The sequence below is a fragment of the Onychomys torridus genome, chromosome 8, assembly GCF_903995425.1.
Source record: "Onychomys torridus chromosome 8, mOncTor1.1, whole genome shotgun sequence".
Lineage (NCBI taxonomy): Eukaryota > Metazoa > Chordata > Mammalia > Rodentia > Cricetidae > Onychomys > Onychomys torridus.
In genome coordinates, this window is record NC_050450.1 from 46267580 (window position 1) to 46282400 (window position 14821).

The 14821-nt window shown below is 47.2% G+C and overlaps 1 protein-coding gene across 2 annotated transcripts; it reads left to right on the forward strand.

Moving 5' to 3' along the window:
• The first annotated feature begins 5662 nt into the window (after nucleotides 1–5662).
• On the forward strand, nucleotides 5663–13262 carry LOC118589518 (immunity-related GTPase family M protein 1-like). 2 transcript variants are annotated; one of them, XM_036196869.1, is made up of 3 exons: nucleotides 5663–5802; nucleotides 7409–7448; nucleotides 11829–13262. In XM_036196869.1, exons 2-3 carry the CDS (start codon nucleotides 7428–7430, stop codon nucleotides 13047–13049), a joined length of 1242 nt encoding a protein of 413 aa, XP_036052762.1. In that variant the 5' UTR covers nucleotides 5663–5802; nucleotides 7409–7427; the 3' UTR covers nucleotides 13050–13262. The 2 variants fall into 2 exon arrangements, with proteins under 2 accessions (XP_036052762.1, XP_036052763.1); XM_036196870.1 differs by lacking the exon at nucleotides 5663–5802 and adding an exon at nucleotides 8154–8278.
• The last annotated feature ends 1559 nt before the right edge of the window (nucleotides 13263–14821 follow it).

Sequence of the window (14821 nt, forward strand, 5' to 3'; positions counted from 1 at the left end):
AACGAGAGAGTATCATCTGGAGGAGAGTCCTGAAGGTCAAGACCCTCTCTCCTGAAGTCCACTGGGGAGGGTCTGGCTTACCTTCAAATCAAATCCAGGCTGCCTCAGGCTCTTCTTTTGGCTTAAGAACCTAGCTATCCACTAGAAATCAAAAACTACAGCCACAGATTGTCATAAGGCTTAATATTGTTAGAGGAATTAAGAAAATCGTTCATCTTCCCACACTCAAATCTATTATCATCTTCCTTCAGAGAACAAGTATCCACCAAGATAATCAGCCTCACTTTCCTGGTTCAGCACATAACTTTTATGCTTTCCGTTTTCATTGTCATGCATGTTTGAATCAATGGTCTCCCTCCTACACCATTAAAGTTGCCTTCATTAATAATTTTATTCTTATTTGATCTTTCCCTAGATACCCCTGGTGGTGACTCAATGGCTAAGAATGGGACTCACAAATTTGGGGGGTGCAGAGGGAGGTGGAAACTGTCCCTTACAATCTGGGTGTTGGGGCTGTGTGTGTGTGTGTGTGCCTGTTTGACTGCATGTGTATAGTTGAATGCATATGGCAGCTGCGGAGTCCATTTTCTCCTTCTCCCTTGTAGGTTCTTGGGACTGAAGTCAGGTCATCAGGTTGGTGGCAAGCACCTTTTCCTGCTGAGCCCTATCAATGGCCTGCTGAAGATGTCTTCGTATCTGGTTAAACATGTGACCAGTTTTCAAGACCACCAAGGGTGTTGAGTCCTGTGCCAGGACAGGGAAGAGTGGGTTCCTCAAGGCCTAGACATCAAAGTCTTCGTATATTTTCTGGAGCTGCAACAAAGTACCTGAGTTTAGGCAATATAAAAGGAAATAAGGTTTATTAACTCATAGTCCTGGAGTCTGAGAGTTCCCAGTGGGGGCCCATCAAGTTGACCTCTGGTGAGGTCATCACAATGGCAGGAACCCCTGTGGAAGAGACCAGAGCACAAGAGATCCAGGGTCCGGGCTCCTTTTTTCTTTCAAAGGCCCATTCTTAAGGGAAATAGCTGAATCCAGAACATGATTTATATCTTCCTAAAGCAATGGCACTATTACCTGTGACCTAATTATCTCCCACTAGGCCACACCTCTGTGTGTGTGTGTGTGTGTGTGTGTGTGTGTGTGTGTGTGTGTGTGTGTGTGAGAGAGAGAGAGAGAGAGAGAGAGAGAGAGAGAGAGAGAGAGAGAGAGAGTTGTATGTGGGTGAAGGCTGTAACATGCCCCCAGGCCTTAGCACAACTGATTCCATGATGGAAGTACCATTCAGGTCATAAATTTCAGCACACATCACCATCTGCCAAAAGAAACAAAGACCTCATCATCAAAGTCCTAGTTCTGGCAAAGTCTTTAAATGACTTCTCCTCGATGTTTGGCTCCTGTAGTTCCACTTCAGGCTATTTTTAATTTTTAATTTTTATTTTTTCCCCAGAGATAGGGTTTCTCTGTGTAGCAGCCCTGGCTGTCCTGAAACTTGCTTTGTAGACCAGGCTAGCCTCGAACTCAGAGATCTGCCTGCCTCTGCCTCCTGAGTGCTGGTATTAAAGGCATGTGCTACCATGCCCTGCCTGGCTCACTGTTCTTATTAACCTAAGTATGTCAACCAAGCACTTTGTGTTTAAAAATTTACTCCGAGAAAGGCTCCTGGCTACTCTGGAATGGATCCCAACACTTAGTATACTCAGCATCTGGCTATTTGAGTATGGAAGACACAGAGGATGGATATAGATTTCAGCTCTGCTTCCCTGTGTCTTCAGTTAGGCCATGCTAGATAGGTTCTTCAGTAAGAGGCATTCAAAAGTTCCTTTGCTTCTTGCTGCTGCTGCTGCTGCTGCTGTTTTGAGGCAGGGTCTTATGTATCCTAGGATATATCAGAGGCTGACCTTGGATCTCTGATCCTCCTGCCTCCACGTCTCAAATGCAGAATTATGTCTGTGCCATCACGCTCAGGTTTTTGCAGTACCAAGAATGGAAGGAATCCTGGGCTTTGTGGGTGCCAGGGAGAGCATATTGCTAATTGGGCCAGACTCCCACCTTCCCAAGGCTCTTTACAGGACACATTGTTTATCTGCAAAGTAGGTGTCTCTGGGTAATTACATTCTTTTTTGTTTGTCATTGAGACAGGGTCTCTCTGTTGCCCTGGCTTTCCTGGAAGTCACTATGTAGACCAGGCGGGTCTTGAACTGAACAAGATCTGCTTGCCTCTGCCTCCCAAGTGCTGGGATTAAAGGTGTGTACCACCACATCCAGCCAGTAATTACATTCTTTTTTTTTTTTTTTTTTTTTTTTTTCTGAGACAGGGTTTCTCTGTGTAGCTTTGCGCCTTTCCTGGAACTCACTTTGGAGACCAGGCTGGCTCTGCCGAGTACTGGGATTAAAGGCGTGTGCCACCACCGCCCGGCAAGTAATTACATTCTTAAACCCCCCTACTTGAGGACAAGTGTGCTCTTGGAGGAGGTTCCACTCTGTCCAGGTTGATAGGAGACACCTCTGCCCCACAGCCCATGTGCATACCTGCATCCTGTCAACCAGACACTCTTCTCCTGTTGCTGATGGGTACCTGGAGCTGATTCTGATGAAAGGAAACTCATTCAGAGAGCATGCGCATACCCCTGTCACTGAGGTCCTGAGAGTCTCTGCTAGTGTTTAATTCTGGTACTGGTGCTTGTTATGAGTTAGGTCTGTTCTTTTAGACAGTAACTTAAAAACTCCCTCTCTTGCCAGGCGGCAGTGGTGCATGCCTTTAATCCCAGCACTCGAGAGGCAAACTCAGGCGGACCTCTGCAAGTTCGAGGCCAGCCTGGTCTACAGAGCAAGATCCAGGACAGGCACCAAAAGCTACACAGAGAAACCCTTTCTCAAAAAACCAAAACCAAAACCAAAAAACAAACAAACAAAACTCTCTCTCTCTTTCTCTCTCTTTCTCTCTCTCTTCTCTCTCTCTCTCTCTCTCTCTCTGTGTGTGTGTGTGTGTGTGTGTGTGCAGGTACCCACAGAGGCCAGAAGAAGGTGCTGAACCCCCTAGAGCTAGAGATCAGACAGTTGTGAGCGGCTGCTGTGGGTGCTGGGAACTGAACACTAGTCTTCTGGAAGAGCAGTAAATGACATTAACCCTGCGCCATCCCTCCAGTTCTGTGGACATTGTCTTCTGATTTTCTCAATTTTTCCTGAAGAGAGTGCCATCGAGTCACAGACTATTGTGGCTTGAGTCAGTGAGAGTACTGAGAAATCTGAGTCCAGTGTGTCCCAGGACAAGGCAGGGGACGCTTAACCCACCCTGTGATCCCAGCCCTCGCTTCATGTCCATAGTCACATGGAGGAGCAAAGATGGGTCCTCCAGATGTGCCCTGGGGTTCAGGGACAGGTACAGCCCTACTTCAGGTCTAGGCTGCCTGGGAAGAGAGCTGCAGCACTCCCTGGACTGAGGTGACTTCTCCGGGAGGATCTCTGGCCATCCCTCACTGTTGCCTAATATCAACGCACAAAGCATACTTGGTCCCTTTCTAACTCTGTCCCTCAGCTGTTGGGTCACACAGGGTTTCCTAACTCTGTATTGACATCTGCAGCGTCTCCGCGAAGCAGCAGAAAATAAACGGCCGCGTCACTCTGTGTCCTTCTGTTTGCTTTCTGTCTGTCACCCTCCTGTCCTGCCCCTTTTCTGGGCTGCAAATGCCCTACATGGATTTTTTTTTTTTTTAAAGAGATGTACTTATTTATGCACATATCTTTGTGGATGCCACGTGTGTATGGGTGACTTCAGAGGCCATCTGGAGTTACAGGCAGTTGTCAGCTGCCTGACATGATTGCTAAGAACTGAACTCATGTTCTCTGGAAGAGCAAATAAGTGCCCTCACTGCTGAGCAATTTCTCCAGCTACATCAGCCCCCAAGTAGAGATGTGTGTGTGTGTGTGTGTGTGTGTGTGTGTGTGTGTGTGTGTACGTACACTAGGGTCTCTTGTATCCCAGGTTGGCTTCCAACTATGTAGTCATAGATGGCCTTGAACTCCAGATCCTTTTACTTCTCTACCTCCACCTGTGTGCTGAGATGAGCAACATGCAGTCCCCTCCTCAATGGATTTTGGATTTTGTTGTTATTGTTGTTGTTTTGCGATAAGGCCTTCTATATAGCCCTGGCTATGTAGACCAGGCTGTCCTGGAACTCACAGAGACTTGCCTACCTCAGCCTCCAGAGTTCTAGGACTAAAGGCATGCACTACCATGGTTGGTTCAGACCAAGTTTTATGTGCTGCTGGGGATGGAACCTGTGACCTGTGCATGTTAGCTAAGTTCATTGCCACCTAAGGTAAATCGCCTCCCTAATTTTTTAACACATATTAGTTGTATAAATTAATAAGATTTCCATGAAGTATCCCCAGGGGTGTGGTCATGCCCATCTCTGCTCCCAGATTAGAATGAAGACATGAGATCTGTGGAGAGGTTAAAGGGCTCTTTAGGATCTCACAGGCAGTAGCAATCATGGCAGAGCCTGGAGCCTCTGCTTTTAATATTTCCTGGAGACTCAGTTGACCTCCTCTGGGTCTAAGACACATACACAAGGTGAACTATTCATGTTGGTGTGAGGTAGGAGTTGCTGACCTGCAGTAGCATGAGATCACAGGCCCTAAAGTTCTGGGCTGGGTGCCCCAGGGGCTGTTCTTTTCTGGGAAGGAGAACTAGGCATCCGGGGAGTTGCTAACAGAGTCCTGGGACAGCCCGGCTGTCTCATGGAGGCCACCCCAGGCTGAGGCCTGGAGGGGAGGATGAGGTTGTGTGGCTGTGGGAAGCACTTCTCCATCTGTTGGAACAGCAAGACACAGAGCTTGATTGAGCACAGCCCAGAGACTGAGAGGGAAAAAGAAGCCAGGGACTGTGAGAAGGTAGCCATACGACCCATGGTCCACAGAATACCCTCTGGAGCTGGCATTTATCAGTTCATACTGCCTTGCCCTGACAACTCCAAACTTGTTCTGGCCATGGTATAAAATATGGACAGAGGCTCAATAGTTCCTTCCATTCCTCTATTCTCAGGGTCATCAAGAACCCAGGGTATCGTTTCTGAAGAAAGACATTGCCTATTATCATGTGATTAGAGCAAGTGTGAGCCAGGTACTGAGTCTCTGGAGCTCTGGAGATTCTGGATTAGGGTAAGACTGACTTAGGGTAGGTTAGAGGGGCCTCCCTGGTGGAAAGAGTCCTATGTCTGAGCTGAGTGGGGTAGGAGGGAGCCAGTGAACTACTGAGCAGGCACAGCGGTTGTGAGGAGCAGTCTTATGAAGGATCTGCAGCTCTGTAAGTGCTGGTGCTTCCAGAGTCTGAAGGGGTTAAGTGCCATCATCTGAGCAGGAAGGGGGCTCCAGGAAGGGAGGCAGCAGGGTCACACAAGGAGGCTCTGACTGCAATTGGATGGCACTGTTCCTGGGCAGACTTCCCACCCCAAGCCTGGCCCTCTGACACCACTGCCCCAACCCCCAAGGAGAGTATGGACCTGGTGCAGCTGAATCCTGAAAACCAGCCATTTCCAGGAACTGGAAACTGAAAGCCACTCTGGAAGCAGGCCCCTCCCCTCGGGGTTGGCAGGCAGGGCTCCTGCCTACAAGTGAGGAGTGGAGCCCAGTCCAGAGTGGAGTGGAGCAGGGTCTGAGAAAGCCCAGGAGCTCAGGCTTCCCTTCAGCTGCTCCCTTCCTCTAGAGCTCTTCCCAGGAGGACCCCAGCCCTTCACACCTTGACTGTCTCCTCCTGAACATCCTGGGCCTGGATTCCAGTTTTATAAAGCTTCTGAGCAGGTAGGTGAGGGGCTCCTAAGTGCAGCTTGGCATGTAAACCTGCTCAGGGCAGGAGAGTCTGGAGTCTGGTGTTCCTCTAAGGGATTGCATGCATCAGGCACCTGCCCTGATCTTCTTCAGGACCACACAGTCCCTCCTGTTTTGGCTGAAAAGAGTCCTTCCAACCCACCAGTAGAGAGGCAATGTGCCCCTTTCTGACCTGCATATCCCTGGATTGTGGTTCTTCTGATGAGGCCTAGTTTAGAAAAAGCAGATGGGGTTTCGCTCAGTCTCTCAGCCACTGGCCAGAGTCCAGCATCAGAACTTCCCATTGACAATATTGGAATGTCCCAGGATCATGTAAACACATTGGTTCTTTTTTCAGAGCACACAGAAAGAGTGAGGTCCTAAGCAAACCATATATATATATATATATTATATTATATAATTCAGTTCAGTTATTTTAAAAATTATTTATATAGTGTGTGTCTTTGTGTGTCTGTGTCTGTGTGTATGTGGAGATCAGGGGATGATCTGTAGGGCTGATTCTTTCTGCAATTGAACTTGTGTTGTCAGACTTGGTGCCAAGTATGTTTACTTGCTAAGCCATCTCACTGGTCCCTTGAAAACAAACAACCAAAAAAAATCAAAACAAGGCAAAAACCAGTTCAAGTATTTCACCTGCAATAGAGAAACTGACACACCACAGGTACTAGCTCAATCCTTCATGGATCATCGGAGTGCGTATTCGTGTTGCACACTTTAAATAATATCTTCCCAGAGAGTGCATGCAGGGTCCAAGGCTGTTCCTGAGGACCATGGGGTGGATCACATGGGGTGGACCTAATGGTGAAGAGGGTAGGAACAAAGTAGGGGTTGAGGATGCGATAGGATCTATGTTCACAAAAGCCCTGGACAGCTCAGAACCATAACTAGTCTAGGCTGGTTCCCTCACCTCTGCCAGCCACTTTGATGGAGGCTCAGGCTGGGTGAGGTGGCTCACACTTGTCAGCACAGCTCTTGGCAAGTGGGGGCAGAAGGTTCAGGTCAAGGTTACACAGGGAGTTGTAGACCAGCACAACTGATATGAGACTGCGATTTACATTTTAAAAGGTACACTCTTTATTACTCTATAGTAATTGCATAAAATAATGGGTTGTGGGCCAGTGAGCTGGCTTAGTGGGTAGAAGTGATTGCTCCCAAGCCTAATGACCTGAGATTGATCCCAAGGACCCTCATGAGAGAAGGGAAGAACTGACTCCCACAGGTTGTCCTCTGCGGTCTACGTGTGCATTTGCCGTGCCCGACACACCTTCGACACATATAAATAAATAAATGCAATAACGGAAATATTTTTTTAAAGTGTCAGGTTTCATGATGCCATTTTCTCATATGGAAAAGGTCAGTCTTCACTAGGATCCTCAGCTCTGACAACCCACTTGACAGGAAGCAGCTTAAGGGAGGAAGGCTTATGTGGCTGCTGTTAGAGAGGATGCTGCCCAGCAGGGTGGGGAAGGTGTGACCATAGGGGCTGGAGTCAGCTGATCTCAGGTATCCACAGTCTGGACACAGAGAGAGGTGCATGCTGGAGCTCAACTTCATTTCATCCCTTTGTCTTTTTACCCAGTTCCGGACCCCAATCTGTCATGGCGATGTCTACATCCAAGGTGAGTCTTACTCCCTCGGGTAACCCTCTCTGAAAACTCCCTCAGGGATATACTTAAACTTGGGCCTCACTAATGTCTCAGGTGTTTTCAATCCAATCAAGCACGCAACTGAAATTGACCCTCCCAGGGGCTTTGAGCATCTTGCACCCTCTATTACCCATAGTTTTTATTTTGTTTTCCTTAAGTCATGAAATATTCATGGGTCATCAGGAACTTTTTAGTAAAATTTGCAGTTGGAATAAGTGTAATAAAACACAAGTCTCTGGGTATTGTTGCACATGCCTTTAGTTCCAGCACTCAGGAGGCAGAGGTAGATGGATCTCTGTGAGTTCGAGGCCAGCCTGATCTACATAGTGTGTTCTGGGGAAGCCAGGGCTCTGTAGAGAGATTATATCTAAAATATAAATAAATAAGTAAATAAGTAAGTAAGTAAGTAAGTAAGTAAGTAAATAAATAAATAAATAAATAAATAAATAGAATACAAGTCAACTGATTCCAGCAGAATCACATGTAGCCTATGTGAACCATAGGGCACAACCTCTCTTTCAGTTGTGTGTGTGTGTTTGTGTGTGTGTGAACCTGTGCATTCATACATGCATGCATTTGTGTGAGAGCATGCCCTGGCTTCTATGAAGTACACCTCCTCCTGTGAGTATGTTAGGAGATTCCTGAGTCATGGCTCACAGGGTCTGATTCTCCTCACAGGCCTGGCTGTCCCTCTCCAGTGAATTTGCTTGTCGGGCTCCCTTCAGAGGCCAGGAGGGCCTGTTCCTTATCCCCCACATGGATCTCTGACCCATGTGCCCAGGAGTGAACCAGAGACACCAGAGGTATAAATTGAACAGGGCCCTCAGATAGGGAAGGGTGGGCTACTTGAACTGCAGGCTGAAGCCTCGTGGGTTCACTCTCGGCAAAGCCCTTCACTGTTTGAACCACGGTTCCTAGAGCTGTCCACGGGAACAGCTCCACGGGGACTCCTCTGGGCATTTTGTCACAGGGTTGGGAAAAGCAGCCACTCCAGGAATCTGCAGAAAGCCAGGGGGTTGCAAAGCTGCCCACAATTCACTGAACCAGCAGCTTTGGCGGCTCAGGAGAAGGTGTCAGCCTACTCTTTCCATGTGGAGACTGAAGCCAGCCCCTCAGGCTGATGATGGACAGAGGTGTGTGGGGAGCAGTGCTGTGCTGCAGGCAGGAGAGCCCATCCCAGGAGATGAGCAAGAGAGACAGAGGATGCTCCCACTGGGAGTCTGGAGAACACACCAGTACCAAAAGACTTAAGGGTGCCTGAGAAGCACCTTCCACAGACAAGAGCCCTGGATTTCCGGGTGCACATCTGGGCATATTCTAGTTATTTCATGGGACCCAGGAGTAAATCTGGCAGAGAGATTTTTTCTTTTCTTTTCTTTTCTTTTCTTTTTTCTCTTCTCTTCTCCTGTCCTCTCTTCCTCCTCCTCCCCCTCCCCCCCCCCTCCCCCTCCCCTCCCCTCCCCTCCTCCTCCTCCTCCTCCTCCTCCTCCTCCTCTTCTTCTTCTTCTTCTTCTTCTTCTTCTTCTTCTTCTTCTTCTTCTTTTCTCTCTCTCTCTCTCTCTCTCTCTCTCTCTCTCTCTCTCTCTCTCTCTCTCCCCACACACACACAGGGTTTCTCTGTGTAGTCCTGGCTATCCTGGAACTCACTCTGTAGTCCAGGCTGGCCTAAGAACTCACAGAGATTTGAGAGATTTGCCTGCCTCTGCCTCCCTTGCTCAGTGCTGGGATTAAAGGCTTGTGCTGCCACCACCTGGCTGGCAGGGAGCCTCTTAAAGGACAGAAAAGCTACGTGAGACTCACAGGAAATTTCCTAAATATATGGTGCTGAGTTTCAAATGCTTTTAGTCTTTTATACACACAAAACAGGAAAATAAAATTTCAAGGGGAAGAGTCCCATCAATCACTCCTAACTGTGGAATTGTACACGCCTGTCCAATCCAGTGCCTTTATCTCAATACAGTGGTTAAGGTATATACTGCTGTCTTGCATCTCAAGATTTGGTGTGGTCCTGTGAAATGGTTGGAGTCCTGTCCTCACACTGATAAATCCCAGTGTCCACTCCAGAAGGCCAACACTCTAGGCAATTCCTGTGCCGAGTATGGGTTTATGCATTCCATATCTTCCATCTTTTAAAAAGTATTTATTTAATTTTTCTTTCTTTCTTTCTTTCTTTCTTTCTTTCTTTCTTTCTTTCTTTCTTTCTTCCTTCCTTCCTTCCTTCCTTCCTTCCTTTCTTTCCTTTCTTCCTTCCTTTCTTTCTTTCTTTCTTTTTTTTTGAGAAAGTGTCGTACTATGTAGTCCTCACTGTTTGGCCTAGAAATCGCAGATACTCTACTGCCTCTGCCTCTCAGTGCTGGGATTAAAGACATGCACCATCATGTCCAGCTTTTTATCATTTTTAATCATGTGCATATGTGTGTCTGTGTGGAGTATAGGCATATTTGTACAGTGCCTCAGGAATCCAGAAGAGGGTGTCAGATCCTCTGGAATTGGAGTTACAGGAGGCTGTGAGTCACTTGATATAGATGCTGGGAATGGAACCCACATCCTATGGAAGGGCAATAAGTGCTCTTAACCCCTGAGCCATCTCTCCAACCCCCACACCCTCCATCCTTGATATTGGAAAATTATGTTTCCCAATCCTGCCCCACAAAATACTTTCAGTGTCATGGCAAGGAATTAGTCAAGTACAGAAACATGATTGAATGCCCCATCCTAAGTGGGTCATCTGTATCTCTGTATCAGTGCCCCCATGGCTCAAGGAATAGCTTAGAAGAGGACATGGGAAGTATGTAAAAACTGTAGAGAGCATGCTCGTGTGTGTGTGTGTGTGTGTGTGTGTGTGTGTGTGTGTGTGTGTGAAATGTTGACTTCTGGACTAGCTTAGCGGTGGTGCCTTTGAACCCATTGCAGCTGTGGTTACTTGTACAAGATCACCACAGGGCTGGGCCTGTTGACATCCTGTTATGGAAAGGGGAGGGTATGGTGAGACCCCACCCCTCCCTGAGGATTCACACACAGTAAATAGTTGATGAAGGAAGGGGGGACATTTTCTTCAGACCCTAGCCACTGAGAAGATGCACATGCTGCTGTAAGCCAATTCTCACTCCTGCTTTTGTAAACCCTCATATGAGACTCACTGGGCCTCAGAAGAAAAAAAAAAAAACCCAAAACCAAAAGCAAGCATGAAAGTAGAAGGGGGACAGGCTGGGGAAGGACAGACATCACTGGGGACAGGGGGAGGACTAGAAAAGTGAACAGGTGGGGGTGATTATAATAAAACACATGATGTTCATGTGTGCAAATATCATAATAAAACCCAGTATTATATCATTAATGTATACGAACAGTGCTGAGTGTGGTGGTGCTGCATGCCTTTAATCACAGCATTATGGAGTTAGAAGTAGGCAGATCTGAGTGCAAGGCCAGCCTGGTCTACAGAGCAAGTTCCAGGTCAGCCTGGGCTACACAGAGAAACCGTGTCTCAAAACAAAAACAAACAAAAAGTATATGTGCTAATAAAAAACGTTAAGAAAGAAACCTGTTCACGGAAGAATTTCAATCTGTCTGTTAATAAGAATGGCTGCAGTGATAACAGACAACCCACATGCTGTTTGAAAATTGATGGAATTATTGTTATTTTTAAAGATTTAAATTCATGTGTATATGTGCCTGAGTCTCTGTATGTGCACATGTGCATACAGCTTATCTTGGAGTCCAGAAGAGGGTTTTGGAATTTGTGGAACTGTAGTCACAGGTGGTTATGAGCCACCCGGTGGGTTTGGGAACCAAGCCCAGGTCCTCAGCCAGTGCTCTTATCCACTGAGCGGTCTCTCCAGACCCAGATGAGATGATTTGGAAACCTCGAGGCTTTGCTGCTGAACCTGATGTGTAGCAGTGTGTCCATTACGCCTCGACTTCTGAATGCCATGGGGGAGGAAAGCACTTTTCAGAGTGCACCAGGGATGACCTGCCACTGACACACAAGGATGAGTGAAGACTTGGAGGTCCTCCAGGCAGAGGGCCGGCACAAGCTGTTCCCTGCTCGGTATGCACTTCCTCCGTGGTCCTGGCAACCAGGAAGGGGTGGGTATGGACATTTGCACCCAGCAAGAGAACTGCCTGACATTGCAGTGCTTAGCTCTGGGGTTCAGTGTTGCAGTAACAGCTACAGAACTATCCTTGCACTCCAAGAATGTGCTCATGCACAGGAGGGCTCAGCTAGTTCTGTCTGTAAGCAGCAGGTCTTGATGTTGATTGGCTGTGGATCTGAAAGCCTGGACAAGGAACAGTGTTTTCCTGTGGGTGCCTGTGTTCACAGCCCTCCTAACGCCCTTCCTAATGTATCTACAGGTTGCTCCTTTGCTCACCAACATGGAAGAGGCAGTTGGGTCTGTTGAGGATAAACAATTTACATGCTTCTCTAATGCTCTACCCATTGACAAAAACAGCAGTATTTTATCTGTAGAAGTAGTCAAGAATATTGAGACCGCTGTGAAAGATGGAAAGTTGGGAGAAGTGGTCTCCATAGTCAAAGATATCCATCAGGAAGTATCCAGAAGCACAGTGAAAATTGCTGTGACTGGGGACTCTGGCAATGGCATGTCATCCTTCATCAATGCCCTTAGGCTCATTGGACATGAGGAGGAGGATTCAGCTCCCACTGGGGTGGTGAGGACCACCCAGAAACCAGCCTGTTACTTCTCTTCCATATTTCCCAATGTGGACCTGTGGGACCTGCCTGGCACTGGGGTCACAGCCCAGAGCATGGGGAACTACCTGGAGGAGATGGAATTTGACAAATATGACCTTATCATCATCATCGCTTCTGAGCAGTTCAGTTCCAACCATGTGAAGCTGGCCAAAGCCATGCAGAGATTGAGAAAGAGGTTCTATGTTGTCTGGACAAAGCTAGACAGGGACCTTGGTACAAGTGCCCACTCAGAATCCCAGCTTCTGCAGAATATCCAGGAGAGTATCCGTGAGAACCTCCAGAAGGAGTATGTGAAGGTGCCCCCCATATTTCTGGTATCCAGCTTTGAGCCTTCATCACATGACTTCCAGAATCTCAGAATAACACTGAAAAAAGACATCCCCCGCATCAAATTTGAGGGTCTCTTAGGAACCCTTTTCCAAATCTGCGAGAACACTATTAATGAGAAAGTAGAATTCTTTAATAGAAGCATAGATGAGGATAATCTAGAAGGTAATGAAAAATTTAATACAGGTGATCTGGTACAGTATCAGCAATTCTTCCAAAACAAATTTGTTGTGGATGACATATCTCTCCTCCAGGGGGCTCTGGATATGAGACAGCCAGATGACTGCTCCAGGGATGCCAAGCCATCCCAAGTTAGACAGAGAGACCAACAAGACGGCTGGACTGTGTCTCAGCTGTTTCCTTCTAGAACTCAATATATCATTACAGGTCTTTACTCCGCCATTTGCTGTTTTTTCTCTCGCCGTCACAGACACACACAACAGAAACATGTGCTTGGTGAAGTTGCTAAGGAAACCAAGAAAGTTCTGTGGGAAATCCTGGAAAATACCATTTTACTTCCTCAGAAGGACTAGACAACTGAGGTCCTCTCCCAGCTCTATACCCTACGTCTACCCAAAGTGAGCTTACCTGAGCTATGGATTCCAAGTTCCTTGAGGTTAACAGTCCCCCTTTCTTGATGGGTGTCCCCCCTCAGGAAACACCATAATGGATTTTGCTTTGTACCTTTTGTTTAATTTTATTAACTGAACTATCTGGGATCCCAATATAGGAGAAATTTCCTTTTACTGACTGTACAGGATTTCATGTTGAAACACAGTTATCTTTGCACCTATGATAGATATTGTTCCTCTTAGTGGCCTCTTGGTTTTCCCATCTCTCTTTGCCCTCTCTTCTTCTTCCCTGTCTTGGGAAGTGGTGCATCCCTGGGGGAATGGGGGGATCTTGCTTTTGTCCATTGTCTGAAAGCATAGATAGAGACCTTGTCTCTGACCTCTCCTCCGAGTGTAAAGAGAGGGGAATGAACTCTGTAGCACTGGAAATTGAATTCACCAAGTGCTGAAAGGAAGAATTCTAAGTACCCAACACTGCCCCCAATGCCGTCAATGGCGGCATGTCTAGTCATGGCCCCTCCCACTTTGCGCATTATCAGTCTCCTATTGGATGTGAACTTCTTCAGCCACCCCTAACTCTACAAGCCAGACGCTTGGACCATTCTCTCACCTCTCTTTCTGTCATGCCAACCTTTAACTGTCTCAGCCCTGTGCCCTCCACTTCTTTCAGGACACTAAATACTCGCCGACTTCCAACCACTACAGTGTCACATCCCAGCACACCTGCTCTCATGTCACTTGTTCCAGGAAGGGTTTATGTTTGCCTCGTCGTTTGACAGTACAGCCCATCGTACCTGAAAGTCATCAAAGCAGGAGTACAGAGCAGCTGGCCACATTGTGTCCACAGTCAGGAAGCAGAGAGAGAAAGATGAATACCGTTCCTGGGCACACGATCTTCTTTTCTTTCAGCCCAAGACCCCAGGCCATAGAACGGTACCATCCACGTTCAGGGTGGGTCTTCCAACCACAAAGAACCAAGTCGAGAAACTCCCTCATAAGTATGCCCAAAGGTCTGTTCTCATTCTAGATCCTGCCAAATTGACATTTGATATTAACCATACAGGTACTGTGATAGTGGAGGGGTGTATTGGAGTTTATTGATTAATAGTGAGAAGATTGGGGGTGGCTCAGTGCGGGGCGTTTACCCCCCAACCACACAGCTCCCCAGAGTGTGAGCAGCAGGAAATATTAGATAGAAGGATTTAGATTATGGAGATAAACAGATAACAAATACAGGACAGCCTCGAGAGGGCCTGGAACCTATTCCAATGGGCCCTGACTGTTTCTGCCCCAGGGTATTTATAGAGATGCCAAGGGATGGAGCAAAAGACCTCCTCCCCCAGCACATCCAAGGGCAGAGCATCTCAGACACATGCACTCAGGCCCATGGTCCTAATCATCCTCTATGTGGACCTGCTGGGTAAAGCCTCAAGGAACCTGAAACGGGCTCCCACAGCTCAGTAGTACATAGCTTGCCTAGCACACAACAGGCTATAGTTTTGATACACAGAAAGAAGGATACAAAACCTGTTTTTAGACAGGAAGAAAATGCCAATTGTATTTGTTGAGGAAAGTACATCAATTGTATCATCTTGCTGGCACAAGAACTTTGTGAAAAAGCGTCATGTAAATGTAAAAGGTAGGTCTACTTTATATGTGGGGTAAGAATGCGATGGGCTAAGATGTGTCAGTGGTGTTGAGATTGGGGTTGAGGGGAATAAAGCTCTGGCTGG